Below are 17,989 nucleotides of genomic sequence, written 5' to 3' on the forward strand. Positions count from 1 at the left end.
TAAGTAGTTGGCTAAATCAAGCTTGTCAGTGATGAGGGTGTCGTTCGATTTGATGTTTATGTTTGTAAACCTGGTTTTAAGTTTCTGACCACCGCCTAGTTAGTTGTTTAGTAGCTCCAGAGCTCCCGAGGATTGTTTCTGTTTTCCTCTGCTTTATCATTGATAAAGTTTCTTTTAGCGGATTTGGTCATGGTAATTACAATGTTTCTTAGCTTGTTTCGTTGGGTTTTTAAGATGCCCAGTTGGGTTTGGAGATCACTGTCGAAGCGCTTGGATAGCTTGGACTTGCATTTTAGGAGTTCAGAGCATTTTTTTTTGTCTCTGGCTTTCATTGCAGTCAGTATGTCCGAATTCATCCATGGCTCCGAGTGGGTTTTGACCCTGATGGTGATTCTGGATTTGTCAGAATGAGATCAATGACAGTTTGAGTAGAATCACACACATTTTACAATTTACAATTAAGCATTTAGCAGACGCTCTTAATCCAGAGCGATTTATATTAAGCAAGAACAAAAAGCATGGCAATACATCACATAGCCTACATCAAAAGTAGTTATAAATCATATGTAAGCTAAGAACGTAACAGTGGAATATCTATATAATGGAACTATGCATTTATACTTTATAGTGCTATGTCTACATAACAATGCTATAAGTCTACATAAGATGCTCGATTGCTCATAAAATGTCGGGGCTAGGGCAAGTGCTACGGGCCATGATGGAGTCTGAAGAGGTGGGTTTTCAGACTACGGCGGAAGGTTGGGACTGGGAGTGAGGCTGCAGTTCTGATTGTAATGGTAAGTGCATTCTGTCATATATTGTTGTATTAAAGGAATATTAGACCACTTAAGGAGATACAACACTTTCCATAGTTTTGGAGCCAGAAGGGAGAAGAGTTTGGGACGTGTGGAGCGTTGTCCCGGCGTTTTTAGTGAAGGTACTTCCAGCTTCCCTGCGTTGGCTGATCTGAGTGCACTGGAGGGTTTGTAGGGTTCGATCAGACTTGCAAGATATGGGGGAGCCATACCTTTGGTTGCTTTGAATGCCAGCATCAGAGTTTTGTATTCTGTGCGGGCAGCGACCGCAGCGACACACTCTGTGGGTTTGGGTAATTATCTGACTGACACTATGCAGATCACAGAACCTACCTCATATTATTAGTATTCATACAAAAGGATATATGCCTATTTTTATACAAATATACATGCATAGTTTTCTTGCCACATGCATCCGTTTCCTGCTGGTGGTAGCTCTGATCCATAGCCATAATGCTTCTATGATTCTGCCTGCAATGCAGGGCAGAATCATAGAAGCATTAGGGCTATGGATCAGAGCTATGCTGGTGGTAACCTGGCAAGTAGGAATAGGATAGTATATGTTATTTAGACAGACAGATGCTAGGTTTGATACCTGCTATCATAGTTATTATGTAGCACTAGTTTTTTTTAAAACTTTTATTTACTTGGACTAATTTCCACTTTTCATGCCGATATTGCGCTTGACTTGATCAATAATAATAAAAATAAATAAAAATAAAACACACACAATGTTTGTAGCGCGCCCTGGCGCTTGTCCGTATAAAATGTATTGTCATTATCCGCAGACAGACCAATGAGAGGAAAGGGGGAATTCCCCACCCATCTACGACACAGCGAACGTACCACCACCGGCATTCCCAGTATGCACCGCGGACACACCATCAGAAAATAGTCCGGGGAACCAAAAGGGCTGAACTGAAGAACAGGGAACCGGATCAGGGGAAGCTCGGTACTAGGCTAAAATATAATTACGTTAAGTTAATAAAGTGCTATTGATTGAACACAATCAACATCGCAGACATGGCTGACAACGAGAAACTGGACAATCAGCGGCTGAAGAATTTCAAGAATAAGGGTCGTGATTTGGAGGTAAAGTATCGGATGGATCTTTAGCGCTATTTGCTTTTTTGCTCCGGGGCTTTCATGTATTATACATCGCCGGGCGAGCCTTTCGTCGAGTCCCTAGACTAGTAAAAAATATAAATAAATGACGCATGTGGAACTTGTTACTTTACTCAGTCGCATTAACGTCTTTATTTTGTCTAACCGATGGCTCGCACCGCGACGAAGTAGATTGTAAAGGATCCCGGCCGGGTTTCTCTGTGACGTCGCTTCTAATTTATAGCCGATATGAAAGTTGTCTGCACCCACCCAGCCCAGGAGGCCAGGCCCTGCTCCAAGCCATCCTGTAATGGTGGTACCATCGGACCAGAGACCCAAGGGTCCTGGCGATCAAATAACAACACTTCAAACTCAAACGGTTTCATAACGAACACAACGGGCCCAAGGCCTAAAACTAAGTGAACGTCAGATCAACCCTTGTAGCTTTTAGCTGTGCTCTTACGTCAGGCCCACAGGGGGACCGTGCTAACGTTGCTAACGGTAACTCAAGCATGTCATTCGCGGGATCCTCCTCGGCCTTTTAATAACTTCCCTGCTGCAACTTATGATGTTGGAATTATGTGTTGTTTAAATGCACGTGGACTAGACTTTTGAGATGTTGTTCAACTAAGATGATTTGATGCCATATGTCACATGAAGCTACTTTGAATGCTAACGTTTGCTAAAGCTCGCCGCTGCTCTAGGGCTTGGTTGGTGATGGTGCTGCTGGTTGCAGTTCCACCCATCCCCCGTCTTTCACACCAAAAACAATGGCGGAATCCAGCTAGCTAGCCTCTTAGCTACACTGCTACCTGGGATTTTAAATGGTCTCTTTACTGAATTTCGCACCGTTGTCAATAAATCCACTAATAGTTTATTGTTAACGTTTTACTGTGAACATGGTTTATATGGCCACGGTAACCGTAGCTAACATTACATCTATAGGTTACACCATAGCCATAGTTAATTAGACACGTATTTTCTTCACTAGTTGATCACTTGGTTCTCTAGTGAGGTACACGCCTAGAAAAACGCATCAACACGATCAAGACTAGTAGTGTTTTCTTGTTCTAAGGCAAGGCAAAGGATACGGTTAGCTAATAAGTAAAGGCATATGTCTAAACGGATGAATACATATTTATCACGATTCCCAAATAATCTTTTCTGTGCATAAACTTACGAGCTGATCACCCATGAATGTAAAACACGGATGGTATAGATTTGTTTTCTGCACAATGATATTAGGCCAGTCATTTGTAGATGTGCATGATATATTCATACCAGAAAATGGGGAGGTTGTTATATCATAGTAAGCCAGTCGCAGTAACCCAAGCTGACGCATGTTGGAAGTTTGTTTAGTGCTGTCATAAGCTGTATGTGGGCTTGCTGATTTCAAATCCTAGGTATTAGCAGGAGGCGAATGGGAACCCATGTCCTCTTACTGGACCCCACATATTAATGTCAAATACACTGCCATTCTGGACATGTTTGCTTTAAGTGTCCAGTTGCTGGAATCTAACATAATTTATCTCCAACAGACTATGAGAAGACAGAGGACTGAGGTGGTTGTGGAACTCCGCAAGGTAATTTCGAGTTAACTTCATATTGTCATCAACTGAAATAAATGGTAGTCCTAAACAAAGACACTGCTCTTTTGATTACATGCAGTAACCACTGGCTAATATGGTTGCATGATCTTTCTTGACTGGAAAAAGCCACATGTATAAAGACTCCTGTTTGCTCCTCTCCACAGAACAAAAGAGATGAACACCTTCTTAAGAGGAGGAATGTGCCCCATGAGGACATCTGTGACGACTCTGATGCCGATGGAGATTTCAGATCGGTATGTTTTCTTTGTGTTTATTAATGTTCAAGTTAACGGAAATTATTTTATAGTATTTATACCTTTGGAATATGCTACTGGTGAAGAAGATAATATATTGTCCCTGTGATAGTGGCAGAAATGTAAACAAACACAAACACAAACAATACAAATGTAAACAAATGTATTGTCACATAACGGGTTTGCAGGCGTAAAGTGATTCAAATTATTTTGTATGCAAGCGTCACCCGTTTTCAGGGAAGGGGAGGATGGCAGCGAGAGGGGAGAGCAAGGAGAAGAAATAGTAAAGAAAAGGGGCAAGAAAAAAATCTAAGATTAATTTGACAAATATAGCAGTTATGTACTGTGTATATAAGGTGCAAAAAGGTCCACGGCACATAATGTAGTCTGCATGATTGGCATAGGTAACAAATCCACACAAAGTAAGGAAATCCAACATGGGGACCCCCCAAGGTCACTTAGCATGCCTTGTCATGGTGGCCATGGTTGCTGCTATACATTAAGAGTTCTTTTAACAAAATGAGAACTCAAATTTTATGTCCATAGATCTGGTTGTCTACTTTCACCACTCTGGCACGTGCTTACCCCTCCTATACAAGTACAGTTTTCGACTTAGATGTGAACTTTAACATGAATGATATATGATTACCAATACAGGTGGTACAGTCAAAAGTTTACGCTAAAAGGATAACACGAAAAGCCTGTTTCCATTGTGGTCCTTGAGCACTTGACAATTTTAACTCTGCTTTTAACACATTGTTGACCATATAATAAAACCAGGTATAGTTTTAGGGCTCATTGATTAATTGTACTTTTTGCACTTAAGTATTCAATCAGAGGTACAAGGATAACAGAAAAAGCCATCAGAGGTACAAGGATAACAGAAAAAGCCACAAGAGCTTGTTTCCATTGTGGTCCTGTGTATTCAATCCATCATGACATAATTATAAAGACATACAAAATTATAAAGACATACAATATATCATTCAATACTAGGAGCATTAAAAGTATACTTGACTGTACTTCTGAGTATAAATAAAGGTGATGATGCTTACAAAAAACAGTTATTTTGGCACGCTAGAAGACTTTTCTAGGTCCAGTTGCAAATTGCAGACGAGTGCATCTGTAAAGTGCCCCTTATGAGCCAGCAAGTGAGATCAATCCGTCGTCGTACTAGTGGTTGCCTAACAGGTTGGCAGGCCTGTCACAATTATTACATAATTGCAACATTTTGAGCAATTTAAGTTATTTTGCATTATTTCCATCATTATTTCCACAGTGCCGTGCTCTTGTTTTTATAAAATCATCTTAAGCCCAAATAAGGTCATAGTTTTAGTTCTTCCTTGCTTGGACATATCTACCATGTCAGTGAGGAAAATGATTGTTGTGGATGACAACGATATGGTCTGTTTTGACCATAGTGAATTGTAATAGATTATTGGATTCTGTCATCGTCAGTAATGTCTTTGTATATTTTCAGGCTTTGTGTATTATGTCATTTGTCGTATCTTGTTCCTAAAAGGCAAAGACACATTTTATTTAGTTTTTTTTTTTATGCCTCCATGTTCATTGAGAAAAAGCCTATTTAATCATTAGTCACAATTACTTGTAGGACAAGGACAATCATCAACACAATTCGTACAGTTTGGTTGGGGAACTTGTTCAACAAGGAAAAGAGAAGAGTAGCTTGTTTCTCTGCATGTGTTACACCCTCCCGGTGAAACTCCTCAATGGCAGGTGAAACTAAGCATGATGGTTGTCTTCACCCTACCACATGACCAACCAGTATGGGTTATCAGTGACAGGGACAGAGGAAAATCATTTTAAACAAGAGTACCAGCACTGTATGTTTTGTCTGTCAGCTCTATTGAGTTGTATTGTCTGTCAGCTCTATTGAGTTGTATGTAGGCCTATGTACTGTATATATAGTTTTGGACTGAAGCTATGCATTTCAGTGAAGTTTGACACGACAAAAATCTGACACTATATAGAGCCTGATTACTGACCAAGTCTGACCATATCTTTTTCAGCAAAACACCTCACTTGAAGCAATAGTACAAGTAAGTTGGATATTTATTATTCTGTTTTTTTTTTCACTCCATTCCCTCTGTAGTGCTTACATATAGGGAAAATAATCACTAAAGTAATAGCATCCTCAATGTGACACATTGCAGTGGCAGTATTAGTATATAATTTATAGAGCTAGTAAAGTTGAGCTTAAGCTTTAGAATCAAATTCTTAGAGGTTTATGCGGGCATGAGAGGACAGATTTGTGATGGTTGACAATGCTCCATCTGCTGTTGTGTTAATGGTGGTGTTTACTTTCAGAATGCCACCAGTGACAACCAGGGGGTGCAACTGAGTGCTGTTCAAGCTGCCAGGTAGGAACTCAAATGGACCCATCACATCTCGTATAGAACTTTATCACAATTTGCACCCACAATTTTCAGTAGTCTGTGTAATTCAAACGTTTTTCCTGTTCTGCTGAACCAAACTATAATGCTGTCAGTTGGACATTGGGCCATGTTCTACGTTGTAGCTGGTGTTGTGTAATGAAGAGATTGTGTCCTCCAGACAGTCACCCAAATTTTGTGAAAAGCATCTCAAATATTGGTCCTCTGTGTTCATATTGTATGTGTGAAAAGTATTATGAATTGTTTTCTTACATTTGATTTTGTTTCCTTTTTTTTGTAGGAAGTTGTTATCTAGTGACCGTAACCCTCCTATAGATGACCTGATCAAATCTGGGATCCTTCCCATTCTGGTGCACTGCCTTGACAGAGATGACAAGTAAGTTTGTATACCCGAGCAATGTTGCACCTCCATATTTAATCTTTTGTGTGTGTGCTCTAGTTTCACAACCGTGTCACTCAGTATCAACAAGCTTGTAACTAAATAATAATTACCGTACCTTAGAACAATTAAAACAGGTTATTTCTTTCTGGAATGGATATCTTCTGTGATTTGATATATTGTAATATTGCGATATGTTGTCGTTTCCTGGTTAATTTTCGGAACTTGCCTGACTTATTTGCCTTTGCCTACCCACTTAACAGTAGTTATTGTAGAGGTTCTCTGTTACCTTGGGGAAAACCTTTGGGCTTATATGGACTGTATGTAGGTAGCTGGTTTATACGGGACGAGTGAAGCTAAGCACTTGACTCCAAGGCTTTCTCGGATAGTCCCTAATTTGATTCTTATTCACGCTTCCATGCTGGGCCTGAGGTTCTGTGGCAACAGTAGTTACTGTATTATATAGGTGGCATTTATTTAAAAAAAAACATTTCTATATATTTAGTTTATTTACTGAATGCACTAATGGCCACCCCCAGTTTTCTCTTTTTGTAGCAGAGCTGAAGTTATTGAATTTTTTTAGTTGATTTAGTCTGTGCTTAAAACAAAGGCAGATGTGCTAGTGGGGCTTAGCCCGACCTACATTAAAGTATGTAGTATTTGCATTAGTACAGTTATGCAAGTGGCCTCCAATTTTCACTTTGTATCGGGTGACGGAACATAAATGACTCATCAGCAGCCTGTTTTTTCTGCTGTACTCCAATCTAACTCGTCTTTTCTATTGTCCTCTGCAGCCCCTCTCTACAGTTTGAGGCAGCCTGGGCTTTGACCAATATAGCGTCGGGTACCTCCGAACAGACCCAAGCTGTTGTTCAGTCCAGTAAGTACCGCCTAGGTGCCACCCAACAGTACTAGATGGCCAGGTGTCAAGTATAATAATAATAATGATGATGATAATAACCCATTCTGGACAGGCAATTTCATTTTAGCATTATGTTGCTTATACTTTAGCTATTGAAAAATAGCAGATCTACAAGCTCATAGCGCGGCACCGTGCTACGAGCTTGTAGATCTGCAATTTTTGAAAACTTGAAAATGTGGCGCAAATATTTGAATATATATATTTCAGAGCGAACGTTTTTAACTCTAATCTTTGCTTCTGGGGGGGTCCCTGGAACAGCATATTTTGACATGGGAGTCCGTGGCCAAATATAGATAATTCTGGGGGTCCTTGACATGATAAGTTTTCTTTCTAATCGACTCAGTCCAAAATGGGATAAACTTTAAAAAAAAGTATTCTATACTGATACTGTACAAATTAACTATAGTTTCAAATGGGTCGCTAGTTGATTTAGTTGGATTTAGTTTGATAACCTGTGGCAGTGGATCGGGCCACACAGACTCATTGTGAGAAGCTCATTGGGATATTGAGGTAGTAATCTAAATGATGCCATCTCATCCTGTAGATGCTGTGCCACTGTTCCTGAGGCTGCTTCACTCTCCTCACCAGAATGTTTGTGAGCAGGCTGTCTGGGCCCTGGGCAACATCATAGGTCAGTGATCATTCTGCATGTCCTGTTAAAATTAGGAGTTGATAAATAGATTTTTCTCTCAATTGAAGGTGTAATCTCCATTGTGTGTATTTTCACTCTTCTAGGCGATGGCCCCCAGTGTCGAGACTATGTGATCAGTTTGGGTGTTGTCAAGCCCCTGCTGTCATTCATTAGTCCATCCATTCCCATCACCTTCCTTCGCAATGTCACCTGGGTTATGGTCAACCTTTGCCGCCACAAAGACCCCCCACCGCCCATGGAGACTATTCAGGAGGTAGGAAACGGAGAGGAGGCTAATACTTTCTTTGTGCTCCTTGCACGTTTATGTTTTGTTTGTTATCCGTTTGTGTAATGTTCTGTTACCATTGTTTGTTTCTGGCTTTGTTTAGAAAGGTGCTCTAACAAACAGGAAGGTAGGAGCGCACACCAGTAGTGGGGAGGTGCTGACCGCAGGAGATAACTATGACTGAGAAAGGAGAGAGGCCGTACAGCTCGTAGTCACGATGCCATCAAAATCTTTGTTTTGATGGCATCGTGACTACGAGCTGTGCTGTGTATAGACATGGTCTTGTATTGGCCATGCAGCTTGCATACTTATGTGCTTTGTGGTGGGATTTTAGGGCCATATTGATGACTGCATGTTTCCGTCACATATCGATGCCAATCAGAAAGTTCAGCTTTTATTTGTATTTCAAGCGAATAAGCTTGCCTGACAATTTGAAATTGCGACAACGCGTGAACATGTGACCTAAGTATAGTGGAGCATGTCAATTTTAGCATGTTTTTTCAGGTGTCATGTATTTATTCTGTTGCTTGTGGGAACTGCTTCAGGACAAAACGTACACATTAAATTAACTTTTGGAGCATTCTAAACTGTGGATATCATCACTTTTCTTTAGTAAAAGATTTTTATCCAGCACTTATTGTAATTGTATGTGCCTTTCTTAGACTGCATATAAAATGGGCTCTCTCACTCTAACTTTATAGAATAGATAATTCAATATGTCACTCCACAATAGTTACACTACACGGTGTGCATTGGACTGTACATCAATGTGTAAAAAGTAAATAGGTGCCTCTCATTGGGGTAAAAGGTGAATACCTCAGAACCACACGTTAAAGCCGGCATGCCACATATAGGCTTTGGCCTGACAGCGCGTCGCGTGTCTGAGTCAAATAAAAGCTTTCTTATAACATTGTAGGTGAGAAATAGGCAATACAGATGCTCTGTTGATTTTATTGCAAATTTTAAGTTCAACTGCGTTCAGAAGCTTCATGCAGTATAGGGTAGTCCATTGTGACACCAGTAACTATTGTCTATGACCGGTCGGTAGTCTGCAGTGTTATCAGGTCACCTTTTGTTTTGGTATAGCCTGAGGTGGCATGGAAACTTGTCGAGACGAGGTTACTAACCACAAATTTTACCTGATGGAAAACCAAAAGAGTTGAGCCGATACCGTGCAGTGGAAAATCTCCAATAGTGTGCTATGCATTGGTCTGCTGTTGTTCCGTCTTCATCCCACTGTCTTAAGCTATGATGAAGACCTCCATAGCAGCTGTTTTTACATCCACTTGGTGCCTGATCATCTTTCTCTCCCTCGTCCCTTTCAGATCCTGCCAGCTCTCTGTGTGCTGATCCATCACACCGATGTCAGTGTGAGTACACTGCATAAAATGCACCTCTGTTATTAATCATCTAGTGATGCCTCAGTGGTATCACTAGATTTAACTAATAAGTATCACAGAATAACTTGTGGGAGTAGTCTTGTTCGGTATAGACTTTTCCATAGTCACGATATTTCTGTAACAAAATGTAGAGTTTGACAATATAGCATCCATAATGTAAATCATCGGACCCTACAAACCCTCCCGCACGCTCAGACCAGCCGACGATGTTGGAGTAGGAGCTTCATTTTTCCTGACCCATGTTTGCTTCTTCCAGATCCTGGTGGACACTGTGTGGGCTCTGTCTTACCTGACGGATGCAGGAAATGAACAGATCCAGATGGTCATTGACTCTGGCATCGTTCCTCACCTGGTACCCCTGCTGAGCCACCAGGAGGTCAAAGTCCAGGTATGGACTTAATAATAATATATTTAATGCATGACTTCCTACAGGAGCCAAACAGAATAGAGATGTGTTGTTGAAGATGAGCCATTATATTAGGCAAGAATGGTAATAAAATGCCAGTAAACTAAAGCGATAAATTAAACAGTATTGCAGGTGGTACCATACAGGTTGAAAACCCTGTATACTGTACTTAGTTGGCTGGGGTCGGGTCCCCCATGGGTGTACTATACTCGACCCTCTCCTTTTTCTCTTTACACCAAATCTCTTTGCAATAAATAGCAGATCTACAAACGCAACACAGTGAGCTTGAAGATCTGCTATTTTCATGAATGCGCTTTTATTATGACATACCCAGTTTAGGATCACCAGAGTTCATGTCGTTAACCCATTTTGGGCATTATGTTATACTTTAGCGGTGCCGTGCTAAAAATCGTGAAAATGTGCCTCAAATCTTTGAATATATATTCTTTCAGAGTTTCAGTTTTTAATCCAATCCACTTTATTTATATAGCACGTTTCAAAACTACAGCAAGAATACAAAGTACTACAAACAGTGAAACAACTGAGACACATCACAGAAAAGTACAAGACACAACAGCGTCACAGTGAAACAAAACATTTACAAGGACCGAAGAAACTCGAGCGGTGTTAAAAGCCGAGGTATAAAGGTGGGTCTTAAGGCGAGATTTAAAAGTCTCGATGGAAGGGGCCAATTTGACGTGGGAGGGGAGCGAGTTCCATAATTTGGGGGCTACAACAGAGAAGGCTTGGTCGCCTCTGGACTTTAAGTGGGTCTTCTTTGTGACCCTGAGTATTAGCTGGCCCTCAGACCGCAGTGACCTTGGAGGAGTATAAACCTCAATAAGGTCAGACAGATATAGAGGAGCCAAACCATTCATTGATTTAAAAACATTTACATTGTGCATTACATACACACATTCATACACAGATGGCTGCGGAAACCGTGCAAGGCACCAACCAGCACATCAGGAGCAATTAGGCGTTCAGTTTCTTGCTCAAGGACACTTCAACACTAACTCTGGGGGGGCCCTGGTTCGAACTAGCAACCTTGCGGTTACCATCCAGCCACTCTACCCCTGAGTCACCGCCGCCCCTAAAGCTAACGTGAGATCCAAATGTTGGGGTCCTTGACATGAAATATTGAGAACCACTGATATAGAAACATGAGGTTTTTCAGAAAAATACATTTTAAATCACATTAAGTCAGGCCTAAATGGGTTAAAACGGCATAGTGGTGTCACTACAAGACGAGTAAAAACAATGTGTTACACAGACAAGAATGGCAACACTGAGAGAAGACCTGTTTTGTGTGTATTATAATAATAGTACTGTCTCTCTCTTCGTCCAGACTGCTGCACTGAGGGCTGTAGGGAACATCGTGACTGGTACAGATGAACAGACTCAGGTTGTGCTCAACTGCGACGCACTTGGCCACTTCCCCTCTCTACTCACACACCCCAAGGAGAAAATCAACAAGGTAAATGTACCCTCGTCTTGCTCCAACACATACATAACCTACATGTAGCCTGAGCTATTTGGAAGTGATGAAACCAGAGACTGGGTACTGGTTTGAATGTTGTACGAATGGGTTTAGCTGGGGCAGACAGCTACTGTTAGCTGCTTAACTCATCGAGGAACCAGACGGAGAAGAAGAAAAGAAGAAATCCTGGATCTCACGTTAGCGTTAGTCAGTGAGAAGGTGGGTGGCGGGTGGGGTAGTCTGCATGAGTGTCTAAATGTGTGATACGACTGGGTGGTGGTCAGAGGGCGCTGACGACTCATGGGTCTCTGCTGACATCGGAGTGCATCTGAGGCCTGTCACTGAAAAAGAGGCTTCTATGCGTGGGTGACCTGGCCAATGATTAGAGCCTCAAGATTGCCCTCGCCCCACCCACAGTGCCGTCTCTGCAAGGGATCCAGCCCCTAGATTCTGATCCAGCTCAGGCACTGAAACATTCCAGGAAAACCTATTTCAGTCGTATACTGTACATATGATTTGTGTATCTGTATTCTCTTCTCCTATCCTGCAGGAGGCAGTGTGGTTCCTCTCCAACATCACAGCAGGCAACCAGCAGCAGGTGCAGGCGGTCATTGATGCCAAGCTTGTGCCCATGATCATCCACCTGCTTGACAAGGTGGGTCTTTCTAGCTTTACTTTAATTACAAAAGAGCAAAACAATCATGTTTATGTCAGCAAACATGCAGGCATGTACACTGAAACATGAAATATTGCTTTAAGAGCTATATTGCAGAGTGTAGACTTTAAAATAGGGCAGGTACAGGATAAAATAAATTAATCAGAAAAGATAGATTAATGAATGAATAGATGAATGTTTAATGCAATGACTATACTTCTACTTAACCTTTCCGATGTGTGTTCTATTGATTGCATGCAATTTGTCTTTCATTCATATATTGCACATTAATATATACCTTCATTAAAAGCATTATTTTGTTTATATATTACAAGTCATTAATGTATTGAACTTACTTGTATAATTCAATCAATATTGCCTGAATTTCATTGCATGGTTAACGCGTCATAGATTATTTCATCTTGTTTGTAAACCAAGATTTTTCTCTTTAAACTTTCAAAATGAATCCATGCTTTGAAATGTATTAAAACATATAGCTTAATCTGGACAAAAAAAAGTTGCATAAATTCAGTGTTGGAATAGATTTTCATACCCTGAGGAAGACCGTGCCAAATTTAAACGTTGGTTGGTTTACACTTAATTTAAATAAATCCTGCATTGTGACTACGAGTGTGTGGCCTTTTTCTTTACCTTCTATATTTATTTATCAAGGTCAGCAGCATCTCGCCAACACTAGTGTGCACCATTCTCTTTTTTGTGGACTAGATCTTCATGTCACAATGCAATGAATGAAATCTAATGGCTTCCTTGAAACCAAAGTACCAAACCAATGTGGTCCTTTAAATTCCCATGGGAAAGATGTGAACAGCATATATAATGTGGTTATCTAATTCTGAATTAATCTCTTCCCAGGGAGACTTTGGTACTCAGAAGGAAGCAGCCTGGGCTATCAGCAACCTGACAATAAGCGGGAGAAAAGACCAGGTATAACTCCCTCACATCCGCTCCTGTCCTGGACAATGTTGTCCTTTCTTTGTAACTTGGTACTCCATGCTTTCTGGTCCATTCTCATCTGGCCTTTTCCCTTACCTCACACCACGACCATCTGTATTTATGCTAGGGGCGGAAATGGCTAGGTCCTGACAATTCCATTCCAATTCAGAGGGTCATGATTCGATTAATCCCGATTAATTGGGCTACGCTATGATTTGATGAATCCCTATTAATCACTCACTGTTAATCACTTAGTCACTGCGTGACTAATAAACGAAATGCTTTCTAATGATCCATAATGAAAACCGGATCTGGATCTGTGTGACATTAGCATTTAACCACATTAACCATTATTTTATACTTTAGCTATTGAAAAATAGCACATACACAAGGAGCTTGTAGATCTGCTAAAATAAATGTAATTTATGTAAATGTAAAAATAAAGAAATACTTTCATACTTTAATACTACTTATTCAGCCCTATTTACGTGTCAACGATGGCACATTTACAAGGTCACAGTGCATCGTGAGCTTGTAGATTGGCTTTTTGAAAGATTTTGAGCATTTTTACCTATAATATGCTCAAAATGAGACTGGCCAGGTTATAAAGTCACCGTTTGCATTGGTAAATGATTGATCGCTGCACGTGTACTCCTCACTCGCAATAGGTGGCGCACCTGATTGAGAAGAAGGTAATCCCTCCATTCTGTAACCTGCTGACCGTGAAGGATGCCCAGGTGGTGCAGGTGGTCTTGGACGGCCTTAGCAACATCCTCAAGATGGCTGACGATGAGGCGGAAACCATTGCAAACCTGATTGAGGAGTGTGGCGGTGAGTTGAACCATCTGGTTCCCTCTTGGGATTGGTGTTTTAATATTCGGTTAACTGAAGATCAGAAAATCATGTACAGTATGTTAAATGTATTTTCTTTTTCTCAGGTTTGGAGAAGGTGGAACAGCTGCAGAATCATGAAAATGAGGACATCTATAAATTGGCCTATGAAATTATTGATCAGTTCTTCTCATCTGACGATGTAAGTTGGACAAGAGATATTGGAAAAACTCTGGGCACCTATTTGAGATTAAATCCTTTGTCCTCCATTTCAGGTTATGATAACTAGTATAATAATGCATGCTAATGTCATGTTTTTTTTTCCTTCAGATTGATGAAGACACCAGCCTGGTTCCAGAGGCCATCCAGGGTGGGACTTATGGCTTTAACTCCTCCACCAACGTGCCAGCTGAGGGATTCCAGTTCTAGAAGGCTTCTGGGGGTATTCTGGAGTTTGTTCGTGATGCAGCACTCTGTTCAACATAAAAAATTAGGAGAGAAAGAGAGAGAGAAAGAGAGAGCGAGAGTGTGAGAAATTAGATCCATTGTGCTTGGCTCGTGGGATCCATGGCTGCATCTTATCTGAAAGAAAAATGTGTGGATTTCATTTGGAATTCCGGGGAACCAGCCCAAATGAAGTTTGAGATGGCGAGTGGGTGCGAGTGAGAATGAGTGACTGGCTACATGTTGCAAAAAAGCAAAACATCTACATCGAATGCGTTGAGACATGCCGACATAACTTCTGCGTTATTGGAGCTGTCTACTAAAAACAGAACTATTTCAAATAACAACATAGTTGATGTCTGCCCGGGGAGAACCAAGGACATCCAAAAAGTCAAGAAACCTTGAAGTGTCATGATATGACACATCAGAAAACAACGAAAACGGTAATTGCGAACTAAGCCGAACCATATCACAATTTCCACGGTCCTCCGACCAGAGAGGGCGCCATCCTCAATGTGCCCCTCCCCCAATCGGCCACGCTATCAGACATGTGTGTGAATGGACCCATTGTGTATGAATGTCTGGACTCAGTGCTGAGGAGCCAGGTTCATCTCCTCCAACCAGAGGCCCTGACGGGGCATCTCCCTCGCCCCCCCACCCCTCTCCCCCGATGGACGGGGCCAGGAGTCCAGCTGCGCGTGTCGCATGTGCGAGAGAATGGACGGATGAGTGCTGTGTGCTTGTCTGCGTGCGTGAGTGGGAGTGTGCAAGACTGGATGAGAACGCATGCAGAGGAGGGAAAAAAATACAACGGAAGAGAAACAAAATCAAGAAATGCATACGTAGGAGAGAGCCTCTGCCTTGAAAGCAGACCAGCTCTACAAATCCCTGAAAGGAAGAACTTTGGATATGACAAAATCGATGTCATTGTCATCACAAGGATTTATTTTTATTTTTATTAAGTTAGTATTAATTGACACTGGACAATGCTATTGGCACAATTTGGCAGGCATGGAGCAGCGGTGAATTGTATTAAGGTGCATTTGGTGGCTTTTGGGCTTTCTTTTTGCCTCCAGTGTGTTCCTTTTATTTTTTTTATTTTCAGCTTTTAGTTTCATTGCTTGTGTAAAGGTGATTGACATGGATCATATTCCTACCCTCACTCCAGAACCCTAACCTACACACCAGACATGGGGCTGATGCTGTGAAATCGACATCATCACTATTATCAACCAAATGTCTTGAGTATTCCCCTTGCAGGATTTCATGTTATTGAATTTTACTTCAATTACAGCAAAATCACTGCTTTGCGGTATTTGTTGCCATAGCTTTGACTTATCACATGGGGGGGGAAATGAGAATGGCCATTTTACGTAGGTTTGTGATTCCTAACCTTTGCATGTAATAAACTATAGCACAGTTCATTTTTAGGATATTTTAGTTTCAGTAGACTGTGTACACAGTGTATAATTTTCATTTTAAGTAAAACTGTGCTGTTTAAATGTTACATGTCTCCTGTTCCCTTCCCCTTCACTAGTTTCCTATCTGAACAGTTTTGCACATGTACTGCAAAGTGAGGCCTGACGCCTTCCTGGAAGTGCTGGATGGTTTCATAGGCCTGCCAGCAAACTACAATATGCATAAATCAGTCACAATCTTTGTTTATCTAGAGTAATTCATTGACGCTTTCTAGGTATACTTGAGAAAAATTTAAGATTATTGAAGATTTTTTCTTCTTCCTAGGAGCAGAAAGAGTGCTTCTTTAATCTATGCTAGGCTAAATGGGAAATTTGACCCTCTTCTCCAGGTTAATATAAAGGGTTCCCCACATGCTGACCTAGAGTTACCCTTCCTGTTTGCTCCGTTTAAAAACAAGTTTGCTGTACCTTGCAAGTCCTTTATCCCACGCTCCCTGCCCTTATACCACTTAGGTGTCCAACCTTACCTTCTCCCATCTTATTTGTGTTAACTTCAAAACACTGTAGTAATGGATTACACTCTTGTGGTCATAACCTTCTGTTGAACATAGGGTATTTCTTTTGCAGCATTCCTTGTTAGCAAAGAGGTTTCAAAACTAAAATTAAGAATCTGAAGAAAAGGTTTGCTAAACCTGTTGGAGAGATTACAGGACAGGTTGTCTTTGAAAATAAATAGTGAAACCCAAATCGATTGGACTGTATGTGTGTTTTGTTCCATATATTATATCATGAACATTTGACTGGCCTACAATTCTGTGACACTTTTTTTTCCCATTTGACTGACAGCCAACAGAACCATTTGAATGAAACTGCAGTGATGCACTCTTAAATTATTCTTGCATGCTAGTTGAATACCAAAATTACTGTAGGCAGTGGTAGGTCAAAACGTCTGCGGTCTCGAGCCGAGGCTACTGTAGGTCTGACTGCCTGCAGTGCCTGGTCCTGTCGGGAGGGGGAGCATTTTGTCGTTCCCTCAAGCTGGACTTTCAAATTCAGCGACCGTAGCACATGATTGGTCCAGAGTCATAACGCGAGCATGGAATCTCAAATTCAGAGGGTTTGAGTAAAGGACACACTATGATTGGCTGCAGTCGCTGTGATTGACAGCCTAAACCTAACCTAAATAAAACGACCTAACCCTAACCTCAGTAAAACTGTACCTAAACCTACGTAATCAACCTTAACCCAAAACAAACTGGTCAGGCTCCTACTTGATCTAGCCCCCCGAACCCACCTCACCCCTGCCCACTTCGACAGGCTGGAATGGCTTAGGGTCGACGACAGAGTACAGCATCTTGCAATGGGTCTGGTCCACAAGATTCGATACACCACCAAGATACCCATGTACCTGTCTAGATACTTCCTTAATGTTAACGAAGTCCACACCCACAACACCAGAGGGAGTGCAACGAACCATGTACAACCCAGATTCGGCACAAACAAGGGACTAAATTCTTTTCGCTCCTATGCCACCAAAATGTGGAACGCCCTACCAACTGTCATTAAGACATGCGAATCCCTTGACTCCTTCAAAACCGCTCTCAAAGGGCACCTACGGATGGCTGCAATTCGAAACTGGCCCCCGTAAAATCTGAATCCCCCCCCCCGCCCCCCCCTTTTTTCCCCTCACTGTATATATTTCTTTTCCCTTTTTACCTCCTTTTTGATGAATTCTTTTGTGATGAATTCCTGTTCTGTCTATAGAAGTGTCTATTTGTACGTCTCTAAATGTTTTGATGATTTGAACATGGTGGACCCTGTTGGAAACAAGTGTAATGCTTAATTGGGTCGTCCACTCACAGTTAACAGCCTTTGTATTGAGTTTGTGCTTGAAATGTACTGTAATTCTGCAAACTGTTAATAAATTCTTCAATCAATCAATCAATCAAACCCTAACCTCTCAATAAAACGCAGTGACTGGGGGCGTGACGGGCGTCACCATTTACT

At 41.3% G+C, this 17,989-nt stretch overlaps 1 protein-coding gene across 1 annotated transcript; it reads left to right on the top strand.

Moving 5' to 3' along the window:
* The first annotated feature begins 1,623 nt into the window (after positions 1–1,623).
* On the top strand, positions 1,624–16,731 carry kpna4 (karyopherin alpha 4 (importin alpha 3)). Its single transcript, XM_079514018.1, has 17 exons — positions 1,624–1,907; positions 3,458–3,502; positions 3,673–3,762; positions 5,793–5,822; positions 6,091–6,143; positions 6,457–6,552; positions 7,350–7,435; positions 8,022–8,108; positions 8,213–8,382; positions 9,720–9,764; positions 10,051–10,182; positions 11,549–11,677; positions 12,231–12,335; positions 13,209–13,280; positions 13,958–14,120; positions 14,228–14,322; positions 14,451–16,731. Exons 1-17 carry the CDS (start codon positions 1,839–1,841, stop codon positions 14,547–14,549), a joined length of 1,566 nt encoding a protein of 521 aa, XP_079370144.1. The 5' UTR covers positions 1,624–1,838; the 3' UTR covers positions 14,550–16,731.
* Positions 16,732–17,989: the final 1,258 nt, after the last annotated feature.

This window comes from Electrona antarctica, assembly GCF_951216825.1.
Source record: "Electrona antarctica genome assembly, chromosome: 11".
Classification (NCBI taxonomy): Eukaryota; Metazoa; Chordata; class Actinopteri; order Myctophiformes; family Myctophidae; genus Electrona; species Electrona antarctica.

What these genes read in the sequence shown, in the direction of transcription:
- kpna4 (XM_079514018.1), top strand. Translation starts at nt 1,839, where the DNA reads ATGGCTGACAACGAGAAACTGGACAATCAGCGGCTGAAGAATTTCAAG. An exon ending in TGGTTGTGGAACTCCGCAAG is followed by an intron (nt 3,503 to 3,672) that starts GTAATTTCGAGT and finishes TCCTCTCCACAG; the next exon opens with AACAAAAGAGATGAACACCT. An exon ending in TCCATCACACCGATGTCAGT is followed by an intron (nt 9,765 to 10,050) that starts GTGAGTACACTG and finishes TGCTTCTTCCAG; the next exon opens with ATCCTGGTGGACACTGTGTG.